We start from the raw sequence: 21570 nt of genomic DNA on the forward strand, positions 1-21570 counted from the left end.
GTTAAAAAAACACAGTGAAATCCAATCAATTAATCAACAATTATGGTGGGAGTATGACAAGATTTGTTAGGATTGCGAGACAGTTGGGGTTTTATTCGTGAAATGAATAAAATAGTATAAATAAGCTAAATGAATCATCTGAATGGATTTTTTTGGACACTGTTTGGAACCACTTGTGAGGATTAATGCACAACAAGGCACAGGGGTCACAAAAACAATCAAGAGGAAAAAAACAGCAATTTGAATGACTAGAAACTGTTGAGCAACTAGTTCTGGTAAAGTCTTCTAAAACATAACCAAATAAGCAAATACAGGGTTGCGATTTATCTTGGGCCAAATACAAAAAACTTTTTAGCAACCGTATAAAACTGGAAATATGAACAGTTACTGAAACAACAACTTTACAAAAACCTTGAACCGATCTGCTTTTTTTTTTGTCCTTCCTTTTTGCTTGTTCAGAAAAGGTGTATTCCAAGGAACACACATTTTCTGGGAAATACACATTTCTTATTAAGGAAATAAATCTATAGGAGAATATTTATTTATCATACTGTCATAAAAAGAAAAGGTGGGGAAAACGAGGGACTGGGTTGAAAAACCCAAGGCTGCAGTCTATATAAAGGCTTGTTGGGCCCCCTCTCACTATTAATCCTCTTCAATAATGGATTGATTGTTTAATATATCAACTAAGTATCTGCTGTTAAATTCCTGTATCAGTTGATTTCACCAAATAGAGGATTTATAGTACTGTTTAATTTCTATAATTTCTCAACATTTAAAGTTAATATGTCTAACATCTTAATACATCCAGGTTTTTGATTGGTTTTTTTTTTTTCAAATTCTAACCAATTCTAACCACTCTCAGTGCCCTTGTACTGAGAGTACATGGGTATGTGCACCTGATCAGTGCTCCCTTCATTTAATTTCTATAAACAAATAAAATCTCGAAAATGCCAAACGAAATTAAAAAAACAAACAAAACAAAACAAACAAAAAAACTCCCATACTACTGCTGTGGGGCACATATCCACATAAATTTTATCAAATCTGGTCTCGATCAGCGCATTATCTCTGACAATTTTTATCTATAGACCCTGGGCAAGGTTGCCCAAAAGCCTTTTATCTTAATCATCTTTGTTCCATTGGCGTAGTTATAATCAGACAATGATGATTTTCATGTTGAGATGTTTTTGGAAAACTGTGCATCTCAAACAGCTACTTTCCCACCGTTCCTCTCCGCTCAGCGTGGCACCTCGGAGCCGTTCTACTGGCTCTGAGTCTCGCGGACCTTTGCCTGGAGAGCATCACAGGTCTTCTTGGCATCACCAAGCAACATAGCGGTGTTGGGCTTGTAGAAGATAGGGTTGTCCACAGCTGCATAACCCACACCCAGAGACCGCTTCATCACAACCACCTGGACAGACGGAGAGCCATCCACACAAAAATAAAATATGCATATGCACAGGTTAGTTTCACATTAGTGCACTTAGTTCCATACACAGTATTTTTTTTTTTATTCCCCCCCTTTTTCTTCCCAATTGTAATAGGCCAATTACTCCCCCCCCCCCTCCTTTCCAAGCTGTCCCGGTTGCTGCTCCACCTGCTCTGCTGAGCCGGGGAGGGCTGCAAACTACCACATGCCTCATCCGATAAATGTGGAGTCACCAGCCGCTTATTTTCACCTGACCGTGAGGAGTTTCACCAGGAGGACGTAGCGTGTGGGAGGATCACGCTATCCCCCCAGTTCCCCCTCCCCCCCAAACAGGCGCCCTGACTGACCAGAGGAGGCGCTAGTGCAGCGAACAGGACACATACCCACATCCGGCTTCCTGCCCGGAGACACGGCCAATTGTTTCTGTTGGGATGCCAGACCAAGTCGGAAGTAACACGGGGATTCGAACCGATGATCCCCGTGTTGGTAGGCAATGGAATAGGCCGCCAGACCACCCGGACGCCTTACATACACAGTAGTAAAAAGTTTTTTTTTTTTAAGTAGGGTTCTGGGATCTGTATATTTAGGGCTGTGTCAAACTGGTCTAAAGCAAAACCAGAGATTTATCCCTGTCCCTCTCGTTCTCCCTCCCTCCACCACATCCCGTCTATTTGTGCTGTATTGTTCCAGATGTTGAAGGACAGTTGGAAACTCTGCAGCGGCAACATCAATACAAACAAATCAACAGCTTTTTAAAAAGTGGGAATCTATCAAAGGTGGCCTGGAAATGACCTCAAGTAACCAACCGGCTGATTTCCTCGCTTGTGGGAACAAGTACACACAGCAGTGCATGCATAATAGTGCATGCACTGCTGTGGATGCACTATTATGCATGCTGTCTGTGCATTTATCATAAGAGCATAACACAAAAGTATGTGCAAAGGTTGCAGAGCTTCATCAGCTGGGTATATGCAACAGTTATTTGCTCAGGGGAACATAGGCAGCGCATCTCCTAAACAATTTTTCCATGAATAGTTAGGATTGAGGGCTTATCCAATAAGTGCTGGGCTCTGAATGAAATTGTACTGACTTGCAAAGCCATGAGAATGGATTGATATTCCTGGTGCCTACGTATTACAGGAAAGAGAATAAGAGCAAACTCCTTTTTCAAACATTGTAATGTGTTTTACATAGCCCACTAAACAAGATGCTATAGTGATTTGTAGAGTAGTTTCATAAACTACTCCACTAATCAGTATAGAATGAAACAAATCATACATTTGTTTCATAAACCTAAGGGACTTTTTTATACAGAATACATTCATAATTAGCCTGTCAATTTTCTCTTACTAAATATATGTATAAAGGTTTTCATCTCACATGTACCGCAAATCATACAGACAGTGTTATATTCACAAAAAGTACATCACGACTTTTTGGTATCCTGAAGAGGAATTACATGTAAAACCACATACTGTGTCACATACATGCATACTGTGTACTATGCTGCCTTTTTTTTGTTCCCCCCCCGCCCCGCTTTTTCTCCCCAATATTACTTGGCCAATTACTCCACTCTTCCGAGCCATCCCGGTCGCTGCTCCATCCCCTCTGCCGACCTGGGGAGGGCTGCAGACTACCACATGCCTCCTCTGATACACGTGGAGTCACCAGCCATTTCTTTTCACCTGACAGTGAGGAATTTCACCAGGGGGATGTAGCGTGTGGCAGGATCACGCTATTCCCCCCAGTTCCCCCTCCTCCCTGAACAGGCGTCTCCACCGACCAGAGGAGGCGCTAGTGCAGTGACCAGGACATATACCCACATCCGGCTTCCCACCCGCAGACACGGCCAATCGTGTCTGTAGGGACGCCCGACCAAGCCGCAGATAACACGGGGATTCGAACCACCAATCCCCATGTTGCTAGGCAACGGATAGACCACCACGCCACCCGGATGCTACTATGCTGCACTTAAACCAGGTCACGCTTTCTGATTTACAGCCAATGTCACTGTGACACAGTAATACCCTAACACTAAAAATAACAAAAAAAGTCCAACTTTTAAACTTACTAACATGGAAGTAGTTAAGGTTTAAAAATGCCATTACTGGTTTTTCCTGCTTACACCAGGCTGTGACATCTGTGTTAGCATGGTTAGCGGAAGTGCACCAGGCTGGCATAGCTTACCTCACTGCAAAACCACAAACACAGGGGAGAGGCAGCTTTTCGTAATCTACGTAGGGAACTGTACACAGGGACACTTAGAGACAGCATGTGGTCCCTTCATTACTGAGTGAAGAATGGGTTTTAACACATCTAAACACCAACTGAGCATTTCACATTGACAGAAAAGAGGATCTTCTCGAAACCATACTAGTGTTTGTGTGCAGTTGTACTTAAGCATCTGCACATGAGAATGAGATTGTGTATGTGTTTTTCTAAGACAGCATGCGTTTGTGTGTGTGTGTGTAGTTTGGTAGTCGGTCTTTCATGATTTCTCCAGGGGTATTACGGGGAAACTAGTAAAGTCACTCTATAAATCCCAGATCTCTGAGCGTAGCCGGTGGGATGCTCCAACTGTCGTCATTCCACAACAACATAGTCACCACTAATAGGATCAGGATGGGAACACACCTGGACTTGAAGAAATCTGCATTCATTTGTGGGAGCCTGTGTGTGTCCAAGTGTGCATTTCTTTAGGTCTCTGTATGCACCGTGTTTGCTTGCGAGTGAGTCTGTGTATTTCTTCTTAAGGTTTGTGTGTGCATTTCTGTATAGGCCCTTCTAAAGGTGTTAGCCCAAGATTTGATTGTGGAAGAGTGAAAGTGGTTCAGTTTACCAAAAATCCAGTTTTCAGTATTCCCACCCCCTTTTTTTTATTTATTTTTGCATTACAGTGGTCCTCTGCACCTGCAGAACTTCATTTACTCTCCCACTGAAACAATCAGTTTCTCATATACCTTTTCCCTCTCTCACAAGGTTAGTACACACACTGAATTTGTCTCACCTGTTTGGACTTCCAGACCTCCAGCACTGGCATACCGGCAATGATGGAGTTAGGATCTTCCTGGGCTGCTGAGTTGACTGTATCATTGGCACCAATTACCAGAGTCAGGTCTGTCTCTGGTTAGACAGAAGAGGGAAAACATATCAGTCATTCAACACCAGAAAATTAACTTCTCATGTTAACAATCTAATCTCTGTAATGTGTACTTTTTTAGTGCTGAAACACAACTTCGAGTGCATATCCTACCAATTCTGGGCACAAGAAAGTCAAGAAGTAAATAATTAAAAACAGCAGATTCCCACAAATATCAGAAGGGATTACAATTAGAATGAGAGTCAAATCGGAATAATTGCCTGTAAGCAAATCATCACAAGTATGCTGGGATGCTGTAACCTGCAACTTTTCCCATTTATTTAGAAATTAATATTAACAAAAGCAATTATTGGACCATACAGAAGGGTCACGCCATATTGAGCAGTGATAAAAATAGTCAGAAAAACTGTAACACTCAATCAATAATTTCACCGGGCTTGTACCAGACGGGAAGGGATGGGTCTTACCAGCAAAGTCCTCATTAATCTCTTCCATTTCCAGGACAATGTCATAGGGAACGCCAGCTTCAGCCAATAGTACATTGAGCTGACCAGGCATACGCCCAGCCACTGGGTGAATTCCAAATCTGCGGAAACAAACTGAAGATTATTAATGATCCTATAATATATACATGTTTGTGATTTTTGTAACCTTTAAGCTCTCAGTATCTAGTATTAAGTTTAAGTATAAGCCATTTAATGTGAATTTCTTGGAATTTGCTTAGATTTTCGAAGTTTCGATGACTGAAACAAATTTGAAACACAACACACACTGGATAAGAGAAAATGGTAGTAGGGTTCAAACTGGTTTGATATTAAGCCAAACACCGGACCGAACTGGTATTCTGATTCTGATATACCGAATGTTACCACTAGTTGTCGCACTTGAGTCAGCAGCCGCTCCCGAGTGAAACGTAATGAAACCGAATGAGAGTGTAGCGACTCCCTGACACATCGTGTTTTTATTTCTCACAACAACCCTTCAACTTAACTTGTCTTCTTCTTAGCATCAAAATATTGGATAAAGTATGACTTTGGCCCTGTAAAACTTCAGAAAATATCAAATAATCAAAATATCAAAATCTTGTCTATGTTTTCCGGCTCACCTCTTTTGTTGGCTTCGTATCCAAGATTTCGCCATTTTGGTGCAGTTTTCATTTCCACTAACACTAACACAGCCATGTCTCGTCTCTCTCGTCACCCCCAAGCACAGTAAACAAACACTGCGCGCATCTTCCCCCCACCCACCACTACTGAAACGTGATCTCCCTGTTGCCGGCCTCGGCTCGGCCTTAATGGTGCCTTTCCCCTGCGTGGTGCCGGCTCGACTCGGCGCGACAAAATGCGCAAGTCCTGTCAGACACTAGAGACTCCATTAGTCCATTTACCAACAAACATATTACGGTAATCATTTTGTCATATCGCTTATTATTATTACTAATGTGATACAAGTTGGATTTAGCACCGTGACACCGTCGGCACAGGTTGCTGGTGTAGGCTACTTTTTAATTTCCCAGAACGTCTCACACTGACAAATACCGGTTCAGTCAGTTTGAATAAAATCAAACCATTTTAAGCTCGTACACTGAAGCGGACCGACAAATCGAAAACCGACCCAACTCAAAATGACAGTCCTTCTTTAATAAGTTGTTACCAGGGAGCATAAAAAGGACTTAAAAAGAAGGAAAGTGGAAGAGGTCAAGGAGAAGAGAGGATGGAGTGATGAGTTCGAGGGAGAAGAGAGAAAGGGGCGGGAAAAGAAGGTAGAGCGATGAGGTACACAGATGTCAAGAGGTGGCAATAAATAGAGAAAAAGAGAGAAGGAAAAGGACAGAGGGAAAGGAGAGGGTGAAGAGAGACTTTAGAGGAGTACAGAGAGAGCCTACGGATACACAGCAGACCAGGTTTATGATCACAGAGCCGCAGCAAAGATCAGAGCAGTGGCACTTGACTAACACTGCCTGGGGTGACTTATTCTCCCTCTGATCTATTTCACCCACACACTCACTCCCCACTGCTCTTTGGCAATGTATTAATGGCTGTCTGTGCACGTATGTCGCTCCCAAACTCAATTAGCCATGTCATGTAATCAGGGTAGGAATGTAACACCAGCCAACAACTAGATGCTAGCCAACTCTAGCAGTGGGCTGCTCTACACTACCAGCCCCTTTACCCCGGTACCCAACCAGCTCTGAGATTCATTTCTATTTACTGGACTGGTTTAGGTGGATGGTTACGGCTGTAGTGCCGTGTGTGTGAGTGTTTCTTTCCCTCCCGTGTGTCTCTCCAGGTGCTGCCCCGCCTCCTAGCTGGCTACCGTGAATGGTCACTCGCACCTGCAGTCACTCACTCATCGGGGCCTGGAGTGTAAAGACCTGCAGGAATTTGCAGACGGTGCCCAATTGGCCACTCGGCAGTTTTTTAGACTGTGTGTTGCTTAAACGCTTAAACCTCTCGAGTTGGTGTGTACCAGAATCAGTAATTTGACTTTTAGACGGATGGTGTAGTCTGTTTACTCATAGCTGCAGTCAGCTGAGACTGAAGGGGTCACTTAGATGAGTGATGAAACGTTTCTCTCTCAATAAACGCTGTGTCCAGATGAACTGACTCAACTTCCTGTGATTTCCTTACCTGGATTATTGAGCACGCATAAAGACATAGTCTATCGACTGTGTTTGTTTGTATTTAAAGCAAGGTTGTGTTTCTTCTTTGTATAGGATTTTTATGGCCTGTCATAATTAATTGATATTTGAGTGGTATTATTAATACATTCCTAATTTTCTGTTTTACCTGCTTTTCTTTTTTTCCACTGGGCTAATTTTTTTTGTTACTCCCCTTATCCCCTGAACTTTCTTGGGGACATAACATGGATGAATACCGAAGCTGGCTGGTCCGGTCTGGGATCTGCTTTGCCACCAGAATGAAAACAGTTCCTTCATTTAAGTCTACATCTCTCCCACTACCAAACCTGTTACACAGAGGCTTTATAAGTAGGGCGATGTGGAGTGTATTTGGGTTTACCAACTACACTACAAGTAGGAATTACCATCAGTCCAAAGCAGCAGAGACAAACAGAGAAGAATAAAGTCAGAAGAGAATCAGTGGGGAGATATTAGGGAGTAAAGGGCAATAAAATGAGGGAAACAGAGAACTGATGTGTAACAAAAAGTTATTGGAAAAAAGTGCATGGAAGAGAGAACATTAGACTGCAGATATGGACTGGAGAAAGAGGGGGAAGTGAAGAAGGGGAAAGAAAGAGAGATCAAGGTGACGGGGTTTCTCTCCTTCTCTCTGACCACCCACTTCCCTCTAATCAAGTACAAATGGCCTAAGTAGCAGCAGCTGCAGCAGCCAGGATCAAACGGCTGAGGCAGGACAATTACAGAAGCTTCCGCTCTGCCTTTCCCTTCCTTCTCTCGCCATCTCTGCCTTCGTTCACTCTCTTTCATTCATTTGTCCTTTACGCTCAGGTAGCTTCCAGTATGGACCCTCAGAAATATGTGATGCTGCCTTATATACTTGTCCCCAAGTTATTTGAACCCAAATATTCACCTCTCATGATTTTTTCCCCCTCATTGTAAAGACTGTCCCCTACTTGGTGTGCATTAACCTTACTTTTTGTCCTTTTGTAAACAAAATGTTCTGAATATACACTGTTTTGTGAGATCAATTCATGAAATCATTTAAAACAGATTTGAAATTACAAGTAAGGAGACCAAATTCTTATTGAACTGATAAATTGTTACTGGCATCCATTACGGTCTCTAAAGCTATCTCATTACGGATGACTGAATATGACAATCTACTTTTTTTCCATCGCGTCTTAGTAAAAATCGTTTCAAATCAATCATTGTTTTTAATATTTGTACCAGTGCATATGCTTAAATAAATCCATGTCAGTTAATGAAGTCATTGAAATGTACCTGACTTTTTTGCCGGCTTCACTAAGCATCTTCACCAACTCAGCAATGGGATATTGGGCCTTGGCAGCACACAGTCCATAACCTGGAGCAGAATTTATGAAAAATTAAAGAAAAAAAAGGAAGAAAAAAAAAGAAAGAAGGTTGTAACTGATATCACATCTCTCAGTAATTCATAATAATCTGGTCATACAGCTTGGGTTATATTAACCTAGCCAACACCAAAAAAAAAAAAAAAAATCAAAAACAGCACACTTAATAAATTCTAGTTACCGCTAAACAAGTAAACTTGTTAAAAAATCAAAATAGCAGCACTGTAACTTCGTACTCTACATAAACGCAAAGTTAGACCTATGTAGGTCTGTGGCAAGAAAAACGTCTTCTACATACGAGTCTCACATTCATCTGTCTGTTGTTTGATTGGCAAACCTCTGTCAGTTTAACCCAAAAGAAAAATGTAAATATGATTAACTAAAAAATGTAATTATTGAGAGTCCTACCGTGATTTTGATATTGTTTTACAGCACATATGAGAGTATTAATACTTTTTGTGATAGATATTGTTTATGTTATTTATGTGAGAGGTATTGAGAATGACATACGCTGATTTGTGAAAAAGTAAGTTTATTATTTGGATTTATTAATTGAGCATTAGAGAGCGGGAAGGAAATTATAAGTAGTAACTTCCTCCTGCTCCTTTTTGAACATAGAATATTTGTTGGATTCTCCATTGAGAAATATTTTTGTTGAATTCTTTTGGTCTTATTTTTAACATTTGTTGTTGTTTTTTTTTATTCATGCTTGGTCATTTTTTCTTTCATTGCACATTGTTTTTTTGTTTGTTTTAAAGAACTAAAGAACAGTGCAAAAGGCTATACATGCATGCATACTTCTGAAATTTGAAAATCCACAAATCACCCCCAATTAGAATCTCAAAATAAACAATATAAACATGTAGGGAATAATTAATGAAAGTCTATTTCCTTTATGTTTGTTGCTGTAATGTAATCAGTTCTGGATCTGCTTTAGCAGCGTTGAGCTAATCAGTGTTGACCAGCCAAACAGAATAAGGTTATGCATTTTGAGAAGAACACACAGGTTCTCCTGGTTCCAACGGGCTGAGGCGACTCAACCAGAAGTTTAGGAGGCCTGACAGAAAAAGTAGATAAGGCCGTCAAAAAGGACCAAAAAATAGGAATTATAGCTCTTCCAGGGCTTCGTCCATGTCCAAAACCACCCCTCCAGAGTGTTGTGTTGGAAAGAGATTATACAGACAGGTGGTCCTGTTCACTGATCAACGTTCACACAGTGTTCTGATTCAGATCAGCTTTCATAAGCATGAGTTTGATTACTTTGTATGAACGTGGAGAAAGTAAGCAACGCACGCAGATGTAAATACCGTTCCACATACAAAGAAGATGAAAACTCTGCCTGCCAGACATGACATGAATCAGAATTGTACAGACTAAAACAACCTTGCGACTCTCTTGCTACTCATTTACCGTTTTTGTTTCTCATTTACATTTCCCTTCCTCGTTTGCAGTTTTGTTTTGTTTTTGTCTACGGTTTAGATTTCTCATTTACATTTTTTTCGCTTTCAGACTTTTTGGGCCCTAAACTGACACTTCAGAAATTCTCTTAGCATAGGTTACAGTATGAAAACACAAAATCCAATTTAAGAGTTGCAGAATAATAACACTTAAGAACCAATTTATGTATTTTATATGACGATGACAACTTCAACACAATAAAACACTGCAGGATGATTGTCGATCCTATGCATTGCATTTTCATTATTTTTCTCAGTGGTATTTTATTCATCCTTTCTTTCTTAATATTTCATGTGGTTAATTCTAAACATCACTGTGTGGCTTGTAATATAATACAAGCAACAGTCACACAGACACGCACCAAATGGTGCAGTGCTGTATACTGGACTTACAACAACATGAGGAAAACAGGAATCGTTCCTTTTAACAATAAACTGATCAAATGACAAGCATTTACATTCACCAAGAGGCAGGGATGACTGTCTGGAGTCCATCCCGACAACAGTTCTCACTTTTCCTCACCACAATGCTCTCGTTTCTTTTTTGTGCTTCCAACCATTTTCTCTCTGGAACAAGTGTTTCTCCTCTGAGGAAAACAAACCGAGCAGACCGTGCAGAGAAAGGCCATACTAGGCCAGGAAAACGACTGTGTTTATCAGACAAACTCTTAACTGTTTCCACAGATGTCAATCACGCAAAGTGACTGTGACGGCTCCAATTATGGAGAATCGTCAAAATGGAAACAAGGGGGTGGAGAGCGAAAGGCTGACTTAGATAACGACGCTAGCTTACTGCCGACTAGTAGACCAGAAAGAAATACCCAGTCGCCTAGTGTTAAGATGGTGTTTTAAAAGTTTAGGGATAGGAAAAGTCTGTGGAATGGTTTAGATGGAAAAACTCGAGGAAAGCACAAGTTTAAATCAATTCAAAAAGAGGCACAAAATTTGTTTTAAAGAGGTACAAGGATGAGGAGGAGGCTTTGCTTCTCTCATGACCTGTGACATCCATGGTGGATGCTGTTATTGTTGTTTTTGGAAATCAGTGTTTTTGTTTTCTTTGTGTTTCTTTTATTGTTTTTATTTTTATTGCTTTTATTGTCTTTTATTGAGTCATTCTGAGATAGATACTGAGAATGAAATACTCGGATATGTGAAAAACTAAGCTTATTATTTAGGTTTATTAATTGAGCATCAGTGAGGGGGCAGGAAATTATAAGTAGTAACCCCCTCTTGCTCCTTTTCGAACATATAATATTTATTGGATTCTCTATTGAGAATTCTTTTGGTTTTATTTTTATCATTTCTTTTTTTATTGTTTTATTTATGCTTGGTCATTTTTTTATTTTGCATGTTCACAACAAAGACATTTGATTTGATTTGATTTGATTGATTTGAAAATACCATCTATAAATGGATTCATTTGTTGACATGATGGATTATGGTCCTTTAAATTAATTGATTTTAACATCCCATTTTGCAGAGATCTGTGCAACATCATACACAATATATTGAAGATAAATTCAACAGTTGCCAAATGGTTCAAAATAAAAAAGTGATTTACAACTGCCAGATCAGTTCAACAAATCTAATAGAGAGAAAATACCTTTTAAATACAAGTGGGAAGCGGAAGTTGTGTTGTAGTGATTATGACCTCCCCGATCATTTTTATGGACTACACTTGAATGTACATTTCAAATTCTGTTGGGAAAACTAGACAAGGGGCTAAAACATTTACCAAATCTCTGGCACAAAAACTTCAGTTAACCAAACAATTGACATCTTTTCACTTACTTCAACATTCATTTGTTGTTACTTATTCTATATTTTATTCTATCATTAGCCTACGTTCATCTTCTGGGATGCAATTTTTAAATTGTTTGGCGTGTTTCTTGTTGAAATAATTGCATTTTATTTATCATTGCCTAACTATTTGTAAAATAATATTTTGCTAATCAAAATTGTTAAATATTTTTTACCATTCTAGCTGTCTTCCTAAATTCCCAATTATAAAGCCATTTCTTGAGCTCTCTTCTCTCTTTACTGTTTATTTTTATCTTTCTAGGGCTAACAAAAAGAAAAGGATATAAAAGATGTAACTTGTGTTGGAGCTAGATGCATGGATTTTATATGATTATTATGATGTTTACTCTTACTCCATCCTTCACACCATGTAAACATTTCAATTTCGAAATACTTAAAACTGCCCCATGCATTAATGTCCATCCTGTGAATTAGGAAATTCAAACAGCCGTGCGATTACTACACAGGTATGAGAATATTAAAAGCTGCTCATATGGCTAAATACAGGCTTGCTCAAAAAAGAAAATGAAAGGAAATACCAATAATGACATTTTGGTTTGTCAACAAAAATCACACAAGTATCCATTCACTACAATTTTCCCTTTACCCTGCATATATGAAATAGCAAAATGTACAATGTCAATTTACTAGGGACCAACGACCACACAAGTCTACAGAACCCTGTTTATTTGAGCTTGTGCGTTAAGTTGGCTATACCAAGGCTAGACGATCAGCCTTGAAAGATGGTGATGTAACACGGGTCAAGAAAAGGTTAAATACACAGAACACACAGCCTGCCAACAGTGAAAAAAATGTGGCATGCTTTTGTGTGTGTGTGTGTGTGTGTGTGTGTGTGTGTGTGTGGGTCGGTGGGTGGGTGGGTGGGTGGGTGTGTGTGTGGGTGCAGACGTAGCTGCATTCGACCCCTACCATGGATATTGCTTTGCTCACATGTCAGTTTGTGGTTGTGGCTTTGCATTGCCTCAGCGTATGTGTCCTATCTGAACCAGTGTCATGTTTGGTGTGTTTAAGTACTCTTCTCTGTGCTCATGCACTCATTCTGGTGTAAGAATGTGTGAATATTATGTTTAATCACAAAGTTTCTACCTGGAGTGATAATGATGTTTTGCGCGTCTCTGATCATGTCGACGGTCTGGTCCACGTTGACCTCCGTGTGTGTGCCGACGATCTCCATGGGTTTACCAGTGCCTGTAGAGGATGTGCCGTAGCCACCCAGGATCACATTAGCCAGTGAACGGTTCATGGCCTAATGGGGGAGGATGAAAGAATAGTTTTCATTTATGTGATTACAAAAAAATACCCGCTTTTATTTAGGCGACTATGTTACCATGGTTCCCTGGAATCCAGTAAAAAGTGGCACATGCAAGTAATTTATATATAGATATATACATATATCTATATATAACTTGAGTTTTTATTATAATGCTAGGTAACACTTTAGTATGGGGAATATAAAAAAACTTAATTACTAGTGAATTAGTAATGATCAAGATGTCCCTTTAGTATGGGGAACATATTCTAAGTAACAAAAACTTAATTTACAGTAATTTAACGCTATTAACACTTGTAGTTTTGTGTTTTGTTATGTAAGAACAGACCATATTCATTAAGTGTTAGTAAGGGAGAATAACTCTTCTTGTGGTACTACCACCTTATAAAGTCCACACTAAGCAATGCATATTGAGATGGTACTACTAATAAGCAATAATTCTGAGGTTATAGAGGGAAAACTCATAGTTAATGGCTTACTGGTTGTATAATAAGGCCATGCAGAATAAGGCATTAATGAGTACGTAATAATGACCAATTAACAGCCAATATGTTGCTAATTTGCATGCTAATAAGCACCTAATTAATGGTGACTACGTTCCCCATACTAAAGTGTTACCTAATGCTATTAATGATTACTCTTGTTACTATTATAGTCCTCCTTGTGGAGGGAAGAGGAAGTACCACAGTTCATTCCTGTGGTTGCATTCCAAATATATGACAAAATGTGCGCTAATGAGGCCTGTAAAGGTTGGACAATATATACCTTCATATGAAGGAGACTCTGCATTATAATAATCCACCATGCTTTTCACTGCTTTGCTTCGTGTTTACACAGTCTTTCTAAATTGAAATTATGTACTACTCACCACACACATAATGTAGGAGAGGATGGCTCCAGAGGATCCAATGAGGGCTCCTACAATGGTCAGCAGGTTGTTATTGAGCAGGAAGCCCTCGGCACACAAGGCCCAGCCGGAGTAACTGTTTAGTACCGTGATTACCACCGGCATGTCTGCCCCTCCAATAGCTGCTGTCAAAGTTACACCCTAGGAGGCGAGAAGAGTCCGGCGGGAGATTAATTAAGTCACTTTCAACCTGATAATTTGTTTTTTAAAATAGAAATGACCACTGGAACATATAATTTTACTGTAACACCCACAAAGAAAAAAATTACTTGCACACAAAAGCAGACCTCTGCACATGTCGGCCCTTTCAATACACAGCTAAACACAGGTCTGTATGCAATATCAGATGGAAATCTCTGTTCTATGAAGCTGGCGTTCAGCTGGTATGTTTGATCCTCGACACAGACCTATGGAAGTAGCTAACTTTGGGATCTACTGATTAAACGTCACAAAGAATTTTGAGGAACAGAACGGGATCACTTTCAAGCTTGGGTTATGATCTCACTGCACTGTTCACAGTCAGGCTAATGTGCATGCATACGTGCATGCATCTGTGCATGAGCACAGACAGGAATTAAGCTGAGCAGGGCCAAACAGCTCCCATTAAACTATGTAATACTTGATCAAACAACTCACGGAAGGCAGAACATGAACAGTATCATGTCTCATTTGAAAGAAAAAAAACTTATCTTGGGTCATGACTGTTTAATGGCAACTTTTTTCCATTTTAGAAGAACATGGTCCTCAATGAAAACAGAAGCACATAAAAATGCATAGCTTTAATTAAAACTACAATAAAACAGATGTGTCCTTTTTCTTTTTGATGCATTTACATGCATCCATATTTACCTCCAAATGCATTTACATGTTCTTATTTAGCAGATGTTTTTATCTAAAATGACTTACGAGGGAGTCAGAAAAGAACAGGTGTATTTGCGTGTCAATGACCTTGCATCTTCGAGCACAGAATACTAAACATATTATAGCCAAGAACATATGTCATGTCAAGTGCAAGTGTGTTGTGGGTAGATCCCCACATGTAAAGCAAATAACAGAAAGTTTTAAGCATTTCCTGAATGAAGTAAGTGAGTCTACAAAGTTTGGCTCTTTATGTGAGTAGCGAGCAGGAGTCAGTGTAAGAATATAAAATCTTGCCAGTTTCGCAGGTTGAAAACAAAGCATCAGTATTGTGATCAGTATTGTATCGGGACGTTGTTGTCTCCGGATATGTGCACTGTTCTCTCAGCTACCCAAGCTTGGCTCAATCCTCCCTCAGAGCATCAATGAGCTGTGGAAATGGAGGTGCAGCTCAAGCTGGTTGAGGAGCAAGTGGGGCAGAATTTTTGTCAAGTGCTGAGGGCAGGGTACAGCACAGGGTAGCATATGTTGTGGTCTGTTTGAGAACATTAAATAGTTTTTTCTCCCCAGTTGTACCCAGCCAATTACCCCACTCTTCCGAGCCACCCCCTCTGCTGATCCAGGGAGGGCTCTAGACTACCACATGCCTCCTCCAATACATGTGGAGTCACCAGCTGCTTCTTTTCACCTGACAGTGAGGAGTTTCACCAGGGGTACTTAGCACGCAGGAGGATCACGCTATTCCCCCAAATTCTCCCTCCCCCCTGAACAAGTGCCCCAACCGACCAGAGGAGGCGCTAGTGCAGCGACCAAGACATATACCCACATCCGGCTTCCCAGCTGCAGACACGGCCAATTGTGTCTGTAGGTATGCCCGACCAAGCCAGAGGTAACACGGGGACTCGAACCGGAGTGTTGGTAGGCAATGAAATAGACCACTACGCTACCCGGATGCCTTGAAGAACATTAAATTGCTGCATTTTGGTTGTGAGTAGGAGACAAAAGCCAATAAGCTAGTGGGACATAGGTAGCCAAGGTTGCCACAGAAAGGGTAGACAAGTTAGCTACCGTCCTTGAGGTATTGAGGAGGAAGTCAAAGAAAGCCAAAGAGTGGAAGAGCATGTAGGGATTTTTAGTTATCAAGTAGGGTTTTAAAATCAAGGATGAGTATCATCACCTGGTTATTGGCACAGAAACATGTCAAACTCACACAATACTGCTGATTGGGGATCTATAGAGAACCAAGAGTCTGAGTGTTGCCGGTCTTGTAATAGAGACAGTGTAAGGTATGGAAACTGGGGCAAATATTCAGTTGGTTGTAATGAGCAAGCACGTGCCACCACCTTGTCCAGAAGTGCGAGAGGAGTGAGAGATATACATTTGTGATGGTTTTCTAATACACATTTGTAAGGTTTTCCTCACCTTAAAAATTAAGCGATAATCCCAAGTTCCTCAATAACAGTAGCACCTCAGTAGCCCTCACTAGTCCATCCAGTCTGTTGTCTACACTAATTGGGGAGCAACAGCCAAAATGATCAGCGCAGCTGGACCCTTTTATTGCATGTTCCAGTGTCATCTACACCTCATCTCATATCAATTTGGCTTGTCCTTCAACGCTTTTCCACCTCGCCGTTGTGTTGTCTCTCAAAATAAAAAGGTCTTCCACGCTGAATTAATCTTCTCTTTCCCTTTCTTTCCCTCTCCATCTCGGCTTGTACCAGCATGGCTCCACAGTGGGATTGGTGCTGAGGTTGCCTGGTGAATAGGGTGATTGTACTTTTTTGAACAGCAGCCAGTAGTAGTTATGAGAACAGCCGCAATTGCAGACACTTCAGAGCGATTACAGGGGAGCGCTCCAAGAGCATGCACTGGATAATCTTTACATGCGCAACTGCCCATATTAGGTATTTGGTGTTTGGAATTATTGTTGGGAACAGCGCTTGTATTAATGTCATGACAACACAGCAATTCCTTCATGACTGGGCAACAAGAAAACTGTTATTTCATTGGCGAAGCATGACGACGTTAGGCACTTAAATGAAAAAAAATGTAAAACATAACACAATCCCCGACGCCTCCGTAGCCGAATGGTTATACCACATACCACATGGCCACGTGGTCGCAACCATCGCCAGTTCAAATCCAGCTGGCGACCTTTGTTGCATGTCTTGCCCTTTGCTCTCTCTCCCCATTTCCTATCAGCCTCCACTATCACTATCTAATAAGGCTATAAAAATATGCCAAAAAAAAGAACATAACACAATCCCAGGTGAGCTGGTCACATTTTAAGTCAGACATAAGAACTTCTCGGTCTACATGATTCTTCTTCCTAGTGAGTCTTCTTTCCCTTGTTATTGGCTTTCTTGTTCTTTTGCTTTTCTTTTTTCCTTTCAGACACTCAGAGTTTGAGTGACCAATCTGCAATTTGCACACAGTGACTGTCTGCCCCACCCGTTTACCCCACCAACACATCTGCACTTGGTATAAACTCAGTATAGTTGGGCAGGGGGGTAGAAAGAGGATCGCAGATTTTGTCGCTGTTCCTAAAACTCGACGGTAGCCTCTTACAGTGCGACAAGGGGATTTATTACGACCGTACATGTTTCCCATCGTACACTAAACGTGCAGGACGGCAACAACACAACTGTGTGTGGGGCCTTTAGTGACTCAGTATCTTTTTAAATTCTCAGTTATGGAAATTTAGTAAACATGTCAGCCTCTGAATCAACTTTGGATGCGCAAGCAATGACAAAGAAGCGCCACATGGAATACCAAGAAAAGGCTGATACACCACAGCCGTCGGAAAAAACATTAACTCCGCATTTGAGGAATGGAGACAACTGAAAGCCTCAAGTTGATTTTCAAACACCTAAAAATCCTGATGGACGTTGGCGTCATTGTCCCGACAGCATGATCTGCAGCCTACTGGCCATTCTGGTTCTGCTGAGTTATTTAAAGGAGCGGCGGGGGAATTGCACCCGCAGCCCACTCTCCCCAAAATGTTGATATTGGACATTTCTGGTAATGTCCAATATCAACATCTGGATTGCTTACAGTGGAGCACTCGTGTTGTTGTAATGCTCCCCTTAAAAGTGGCACTGTTCGACATTACGGATTGGGTCTTTACACTCTTGTAAAGACTTTTCTCTTTTCCCAGGTAGCAAAGTTGTGTACAACAGTCAACAAATTCCAAAATCTCCACTGTCCTGTACCAAAATCGAACAGAAGAGGAAGATGGAAGGGGTGTCCCGGTGGCGTGGTGGTCTATTCCGTTGCCTACCAACACAGGGATCACCAGTTCAAATCCCCGTTTTACCTCCGGCTTGGTCGGGCATCCCTACAGATACAATTGGCCGTGTCTGCGGGTGGGAAGCCGGATGTGGGTATGTGTGCTGGTCGCTGCACTAGCGCCTCCTCTGGTCGGTCGAAGTGCCTATTCAAGGAGGAGGGGGAACTGGGGGGAATAGCGTGATCCCCCCACGCGTACGTCCCCCAGGTGAAACTCCTAACTGTCAGGTGAAAAGGAGCGGCTGGAGACTCCACATGTATTGGAAGAGACATGTGGTGGTCTGCAGCCCTCCCAGGATCAACACAGGGGGTGGAGCAGCAACCGGGATGGCTCGGAAGAGTGGGGTAATCGGCCAGGTACAATTAGGGGAAAAAAAGGGGGGGAAAAACAAAGCGAGGAAGATGGAATGAGTCCAGAGTTAATTCTCTGCAACAGTTTCTTTGGTAGTCAATCCCTTCAGGGATTTCTGTTGAAGCTGAGCTACCTGATAACCAATGTGAGATATAGCCACACGGGACATGTAAATATATAGCTTCTTTTTCACATTCAACTATAGGCATGTACACATACTCAAAGAAATGGGTAAAAATAATACTTATGCCCTTCAATGTGAAATCTAATACTCACTACTTCTACCAACAGACACACACGTGCAAACACACATACCATGATGGCAGAAAGAGCAGAGACAGAGCCGAGGCAAGTGATGCCCATGGTGTAACTTGGATCCAACATGTAGGGAATAATACCACCGGCACTTGCTGCCAAAAGACTGGCATTCAGGGCATGACGTGCAGGGAGCATCAAGGGAGCACTGTTCAGCAAACCTGGACAGAAATAAGGAAGGGGAGAACAGGTAACAGAAGAAATTAGAAGATTAAGAGCTGCCAATACCTAAATCGCCGGTAGGTGACTTTCATATAACATCATTTATCATATTTGGCAAATTCTTATTATAGAGCAACAGGTATCCGTCAATTAAATGTTTCGCGAAAAAAACAAGTTCTCCTGACTGCTATCCTGATTCACAAAAAATCCATTCGGTCTGAATTTAACTAATCACAGCCAAGGAGCATCCCTAACTCAATGCCAATCATGTCATGTGCACACGCAGGGCAGGCAAACCCCCACCCCTCCCCTCCCCAGCTGAGCCCTGCTGGCTGGGGAGGGGAGGGGATGCTGCTCTTGAACAATGTGGGTGTAAAAAAAATAATCATTGAGTATAACAAAACCATTTATCGAAAAAATCCCCCCCCCCTTCTCCTCTAAATTGTTTCCGGCCAATTACCCCCCCCCCCTCTTCCTAGCTGTCCCAGTTGCTGCTCCACCCCCCTCTGCCGATCCAGGGAGGGCTGCAGACTACCACATGCCTCCTTCGATACATGCAGAGTCACCAGCCGCTTCTTTTCACCTGACAGTGAGGAGTTTCGCCAGGGGGACGTGTGGGAGGATCACACTATTCCCCACCAGTTCCTCCTCCCCCCCGAACAGGCTCCTCGATCGACCAGAGGAGGTGCTAGTGCAGCAACCAGGACACATATCCACATCCGGCCTCCTAGCCGCAGACATGGATAATTATGTCTGTAGGAACGCCCGACTAAGCCGGAGGTAACATGGGGATTTGAACCAGCGATCCCCGTGTTGGTAGGTAACGGAATAGACCGCTATGCTACCCAGATGCCCTATATCTCTCATATTTCTAAGGCTCACTCTGTATCAACAGGCGAATTCACAAAGAGTGGATCGCAGCCGCTGATAGCGCCATAAGTTGCACATCACTTGCAACCGCTATCTGCCCTGTCTCAAAGTCCGATTCACAAAAAAATTGGGCTAATGATATTACAGCGCAAACACAAAGTTTTGCAGTTGAGTGCAATTTGCCCTTGTATTGTGTCTGATTGCAAATATCCATGTGGCAAAGTATAAATGGTGGCTTTGCACCAAGAACACAGTAGGCAGGTTCAATGTCATCCTTGATGTCATCAAATATAGCAAGAATTTTTAGACCTGGAAACCTGTACCTGCAACTGATTTTGGTCTCAGTTTAATCAAAGTTATATTCTCCCTCAAAATATTCACTAACGAGCACGCCTGGCATAACGATGCCTTCATCTGGCTACAATCACTGGCTACAATCAACTGTCTGAAGACGCTAATAATGTTCACTCTAACTGCGTGTGGCTATTAGTGCTGGTGTTTGTGAATTGGACTTCTTTTGCAATGAGGCTCAGTTGTATAGAAAAGGGCTAATTTTGCAACAAATATATGCATTTTACCTGATTTAAATATGTGCAAATAGCACTGGAGCACCGAGACACTATTTGCTTGGCAGCACAGTTATGGGTGCATTTTGATTTTTCCCCGTTTTTCTTCTCAGTTGTATCCGGCCAATTACCCCACTCTTCCGAGTCGTCCCGGTCACTGCTCCACCCCCTCTGCCGATCTGGGGAGGGCTGCAGACTACCACATGCTTCCTCCGATACATGTGGAATCACCAGCCTCTTCTTTTCACCTGAGGAGTTTAACCAGGGGGACATAGCACATGGGAGGATCACGCTATTCCCCCCAGTCCCCCCCCCAAACAGACACCCTGACCGATCAGAGGAGGCACTAGTACAGCGACCAGGACACATTCCCACATCTGGCTTCCCACCCGCAGACACCCGCCAATTGTATCTGTAGGGACGCCCAACCAAGCCGGAGGTAACATGGGGAATTGAACCAGCGATCCCCGTGTTGGTAGGCAACGGAATAGGTACCACTACACTACCCGGACACCCACACAGCTTCTTTTTGTCTTATTTGTGCAGGTTTAGCGGCCACAAAAGCCGCACAAACTTCAAGGGAATTCGCCACTGAGTATTTAGTCAAAGTAATTTCTGTTTGGGGTTCTTTATCCATACGCTCTGCCTCATGGCTCTTGGCGCTCCGCCGACCACTCGTGTCAAACATGATCACTTAAGTCAGTCACTCTTACCAAGATCACTCAGTCAGTGTCAGTCACACTAATGTGGTCGGTCAGTCAGTCAGTCAGTCAGTCAGTCAGTCTGTGACATCTGCGTTTATAGGGCTGCCCCACTGGCTGGACCAACCAAAAATAAAAATAAAATAAAAGGCATACATCTACATCAATATCTTCTGAGCCTATATACCCCAAAGAACGTTTGAGTATTATATTTTGGTCATGGATTTAGCATTAGAGTATTTTCATTTTCTCCTTCTATTACCATGTCGCAGGTTGTGTCTTTATTTATGTTTGCCTGTATTTCAACATCCATCCATCCATCCATCCAAGCCGCTTATCCCAATCGAGGTTGCAGACGCTGGAGGCTGGAGCCTATCCCAGCAGTCACTGGGTGGCAGGCGGGGAGACACCTTGGACAGGCCGCCAGTCCATCACACACACACACACACACACACACACA

General features: G+C 42.0%; 1 protein-coding gene across 1 annotated transcript in view; it reads right to left on the reverse strand.

Moving 5' to 3' along the window:
• Positions 1–800: 800 nt before the first annotated feature.
• nnt (nicotinamide nucleotide transhydrogenase) overlaps positions 801–21570 on the reverse strand; it is a 60627-nt gene continuing 39857 nt past the window's right edge. Inside the window, exons 16-22 of the mRNA XM_056290941.1 lie at positions 18812–18972; positions 13960–14139; positions 12908–13067; positions 8455–8536; positions 5000–5118; positions 4440–4555; positions 801–1414 (exon numbers count right to left, since the gene is read on the reverse strand). Coding sequence (XP_056146916.1) covers positions 1265–1414; positions 4440–4555; positions 5000–5118; positions 8455–8536; positions 12908–13067; positions 13960–14139; positions 18812–18972 — 968 coding nt within the window. The 3' untranslated portion in view covers positions 801–1264. The remainder of the gene's footprint in view (positions 1415–4439; positions 4556–4999; positions 5119–8454; positions 8537–12907; positions 13068–13959; positions 14140–18811; positions 18973–21570) is intronic.

This window comes from Lampris incognitus, chromosome 12 (assembly GCF_029633865.1).
Source record: "Lampris incognitus isolate fLamInc1 chromosome 12, fLamInc1.hap2, whole genome shotgun sequence".
NCBI classification, from domain to species: domain Eukaryota; kingdom Metazoa; phylum Chordata; class Actinopteri; order Lampriformes; family Lampridae; genus Lampris; species Lampris incognitus.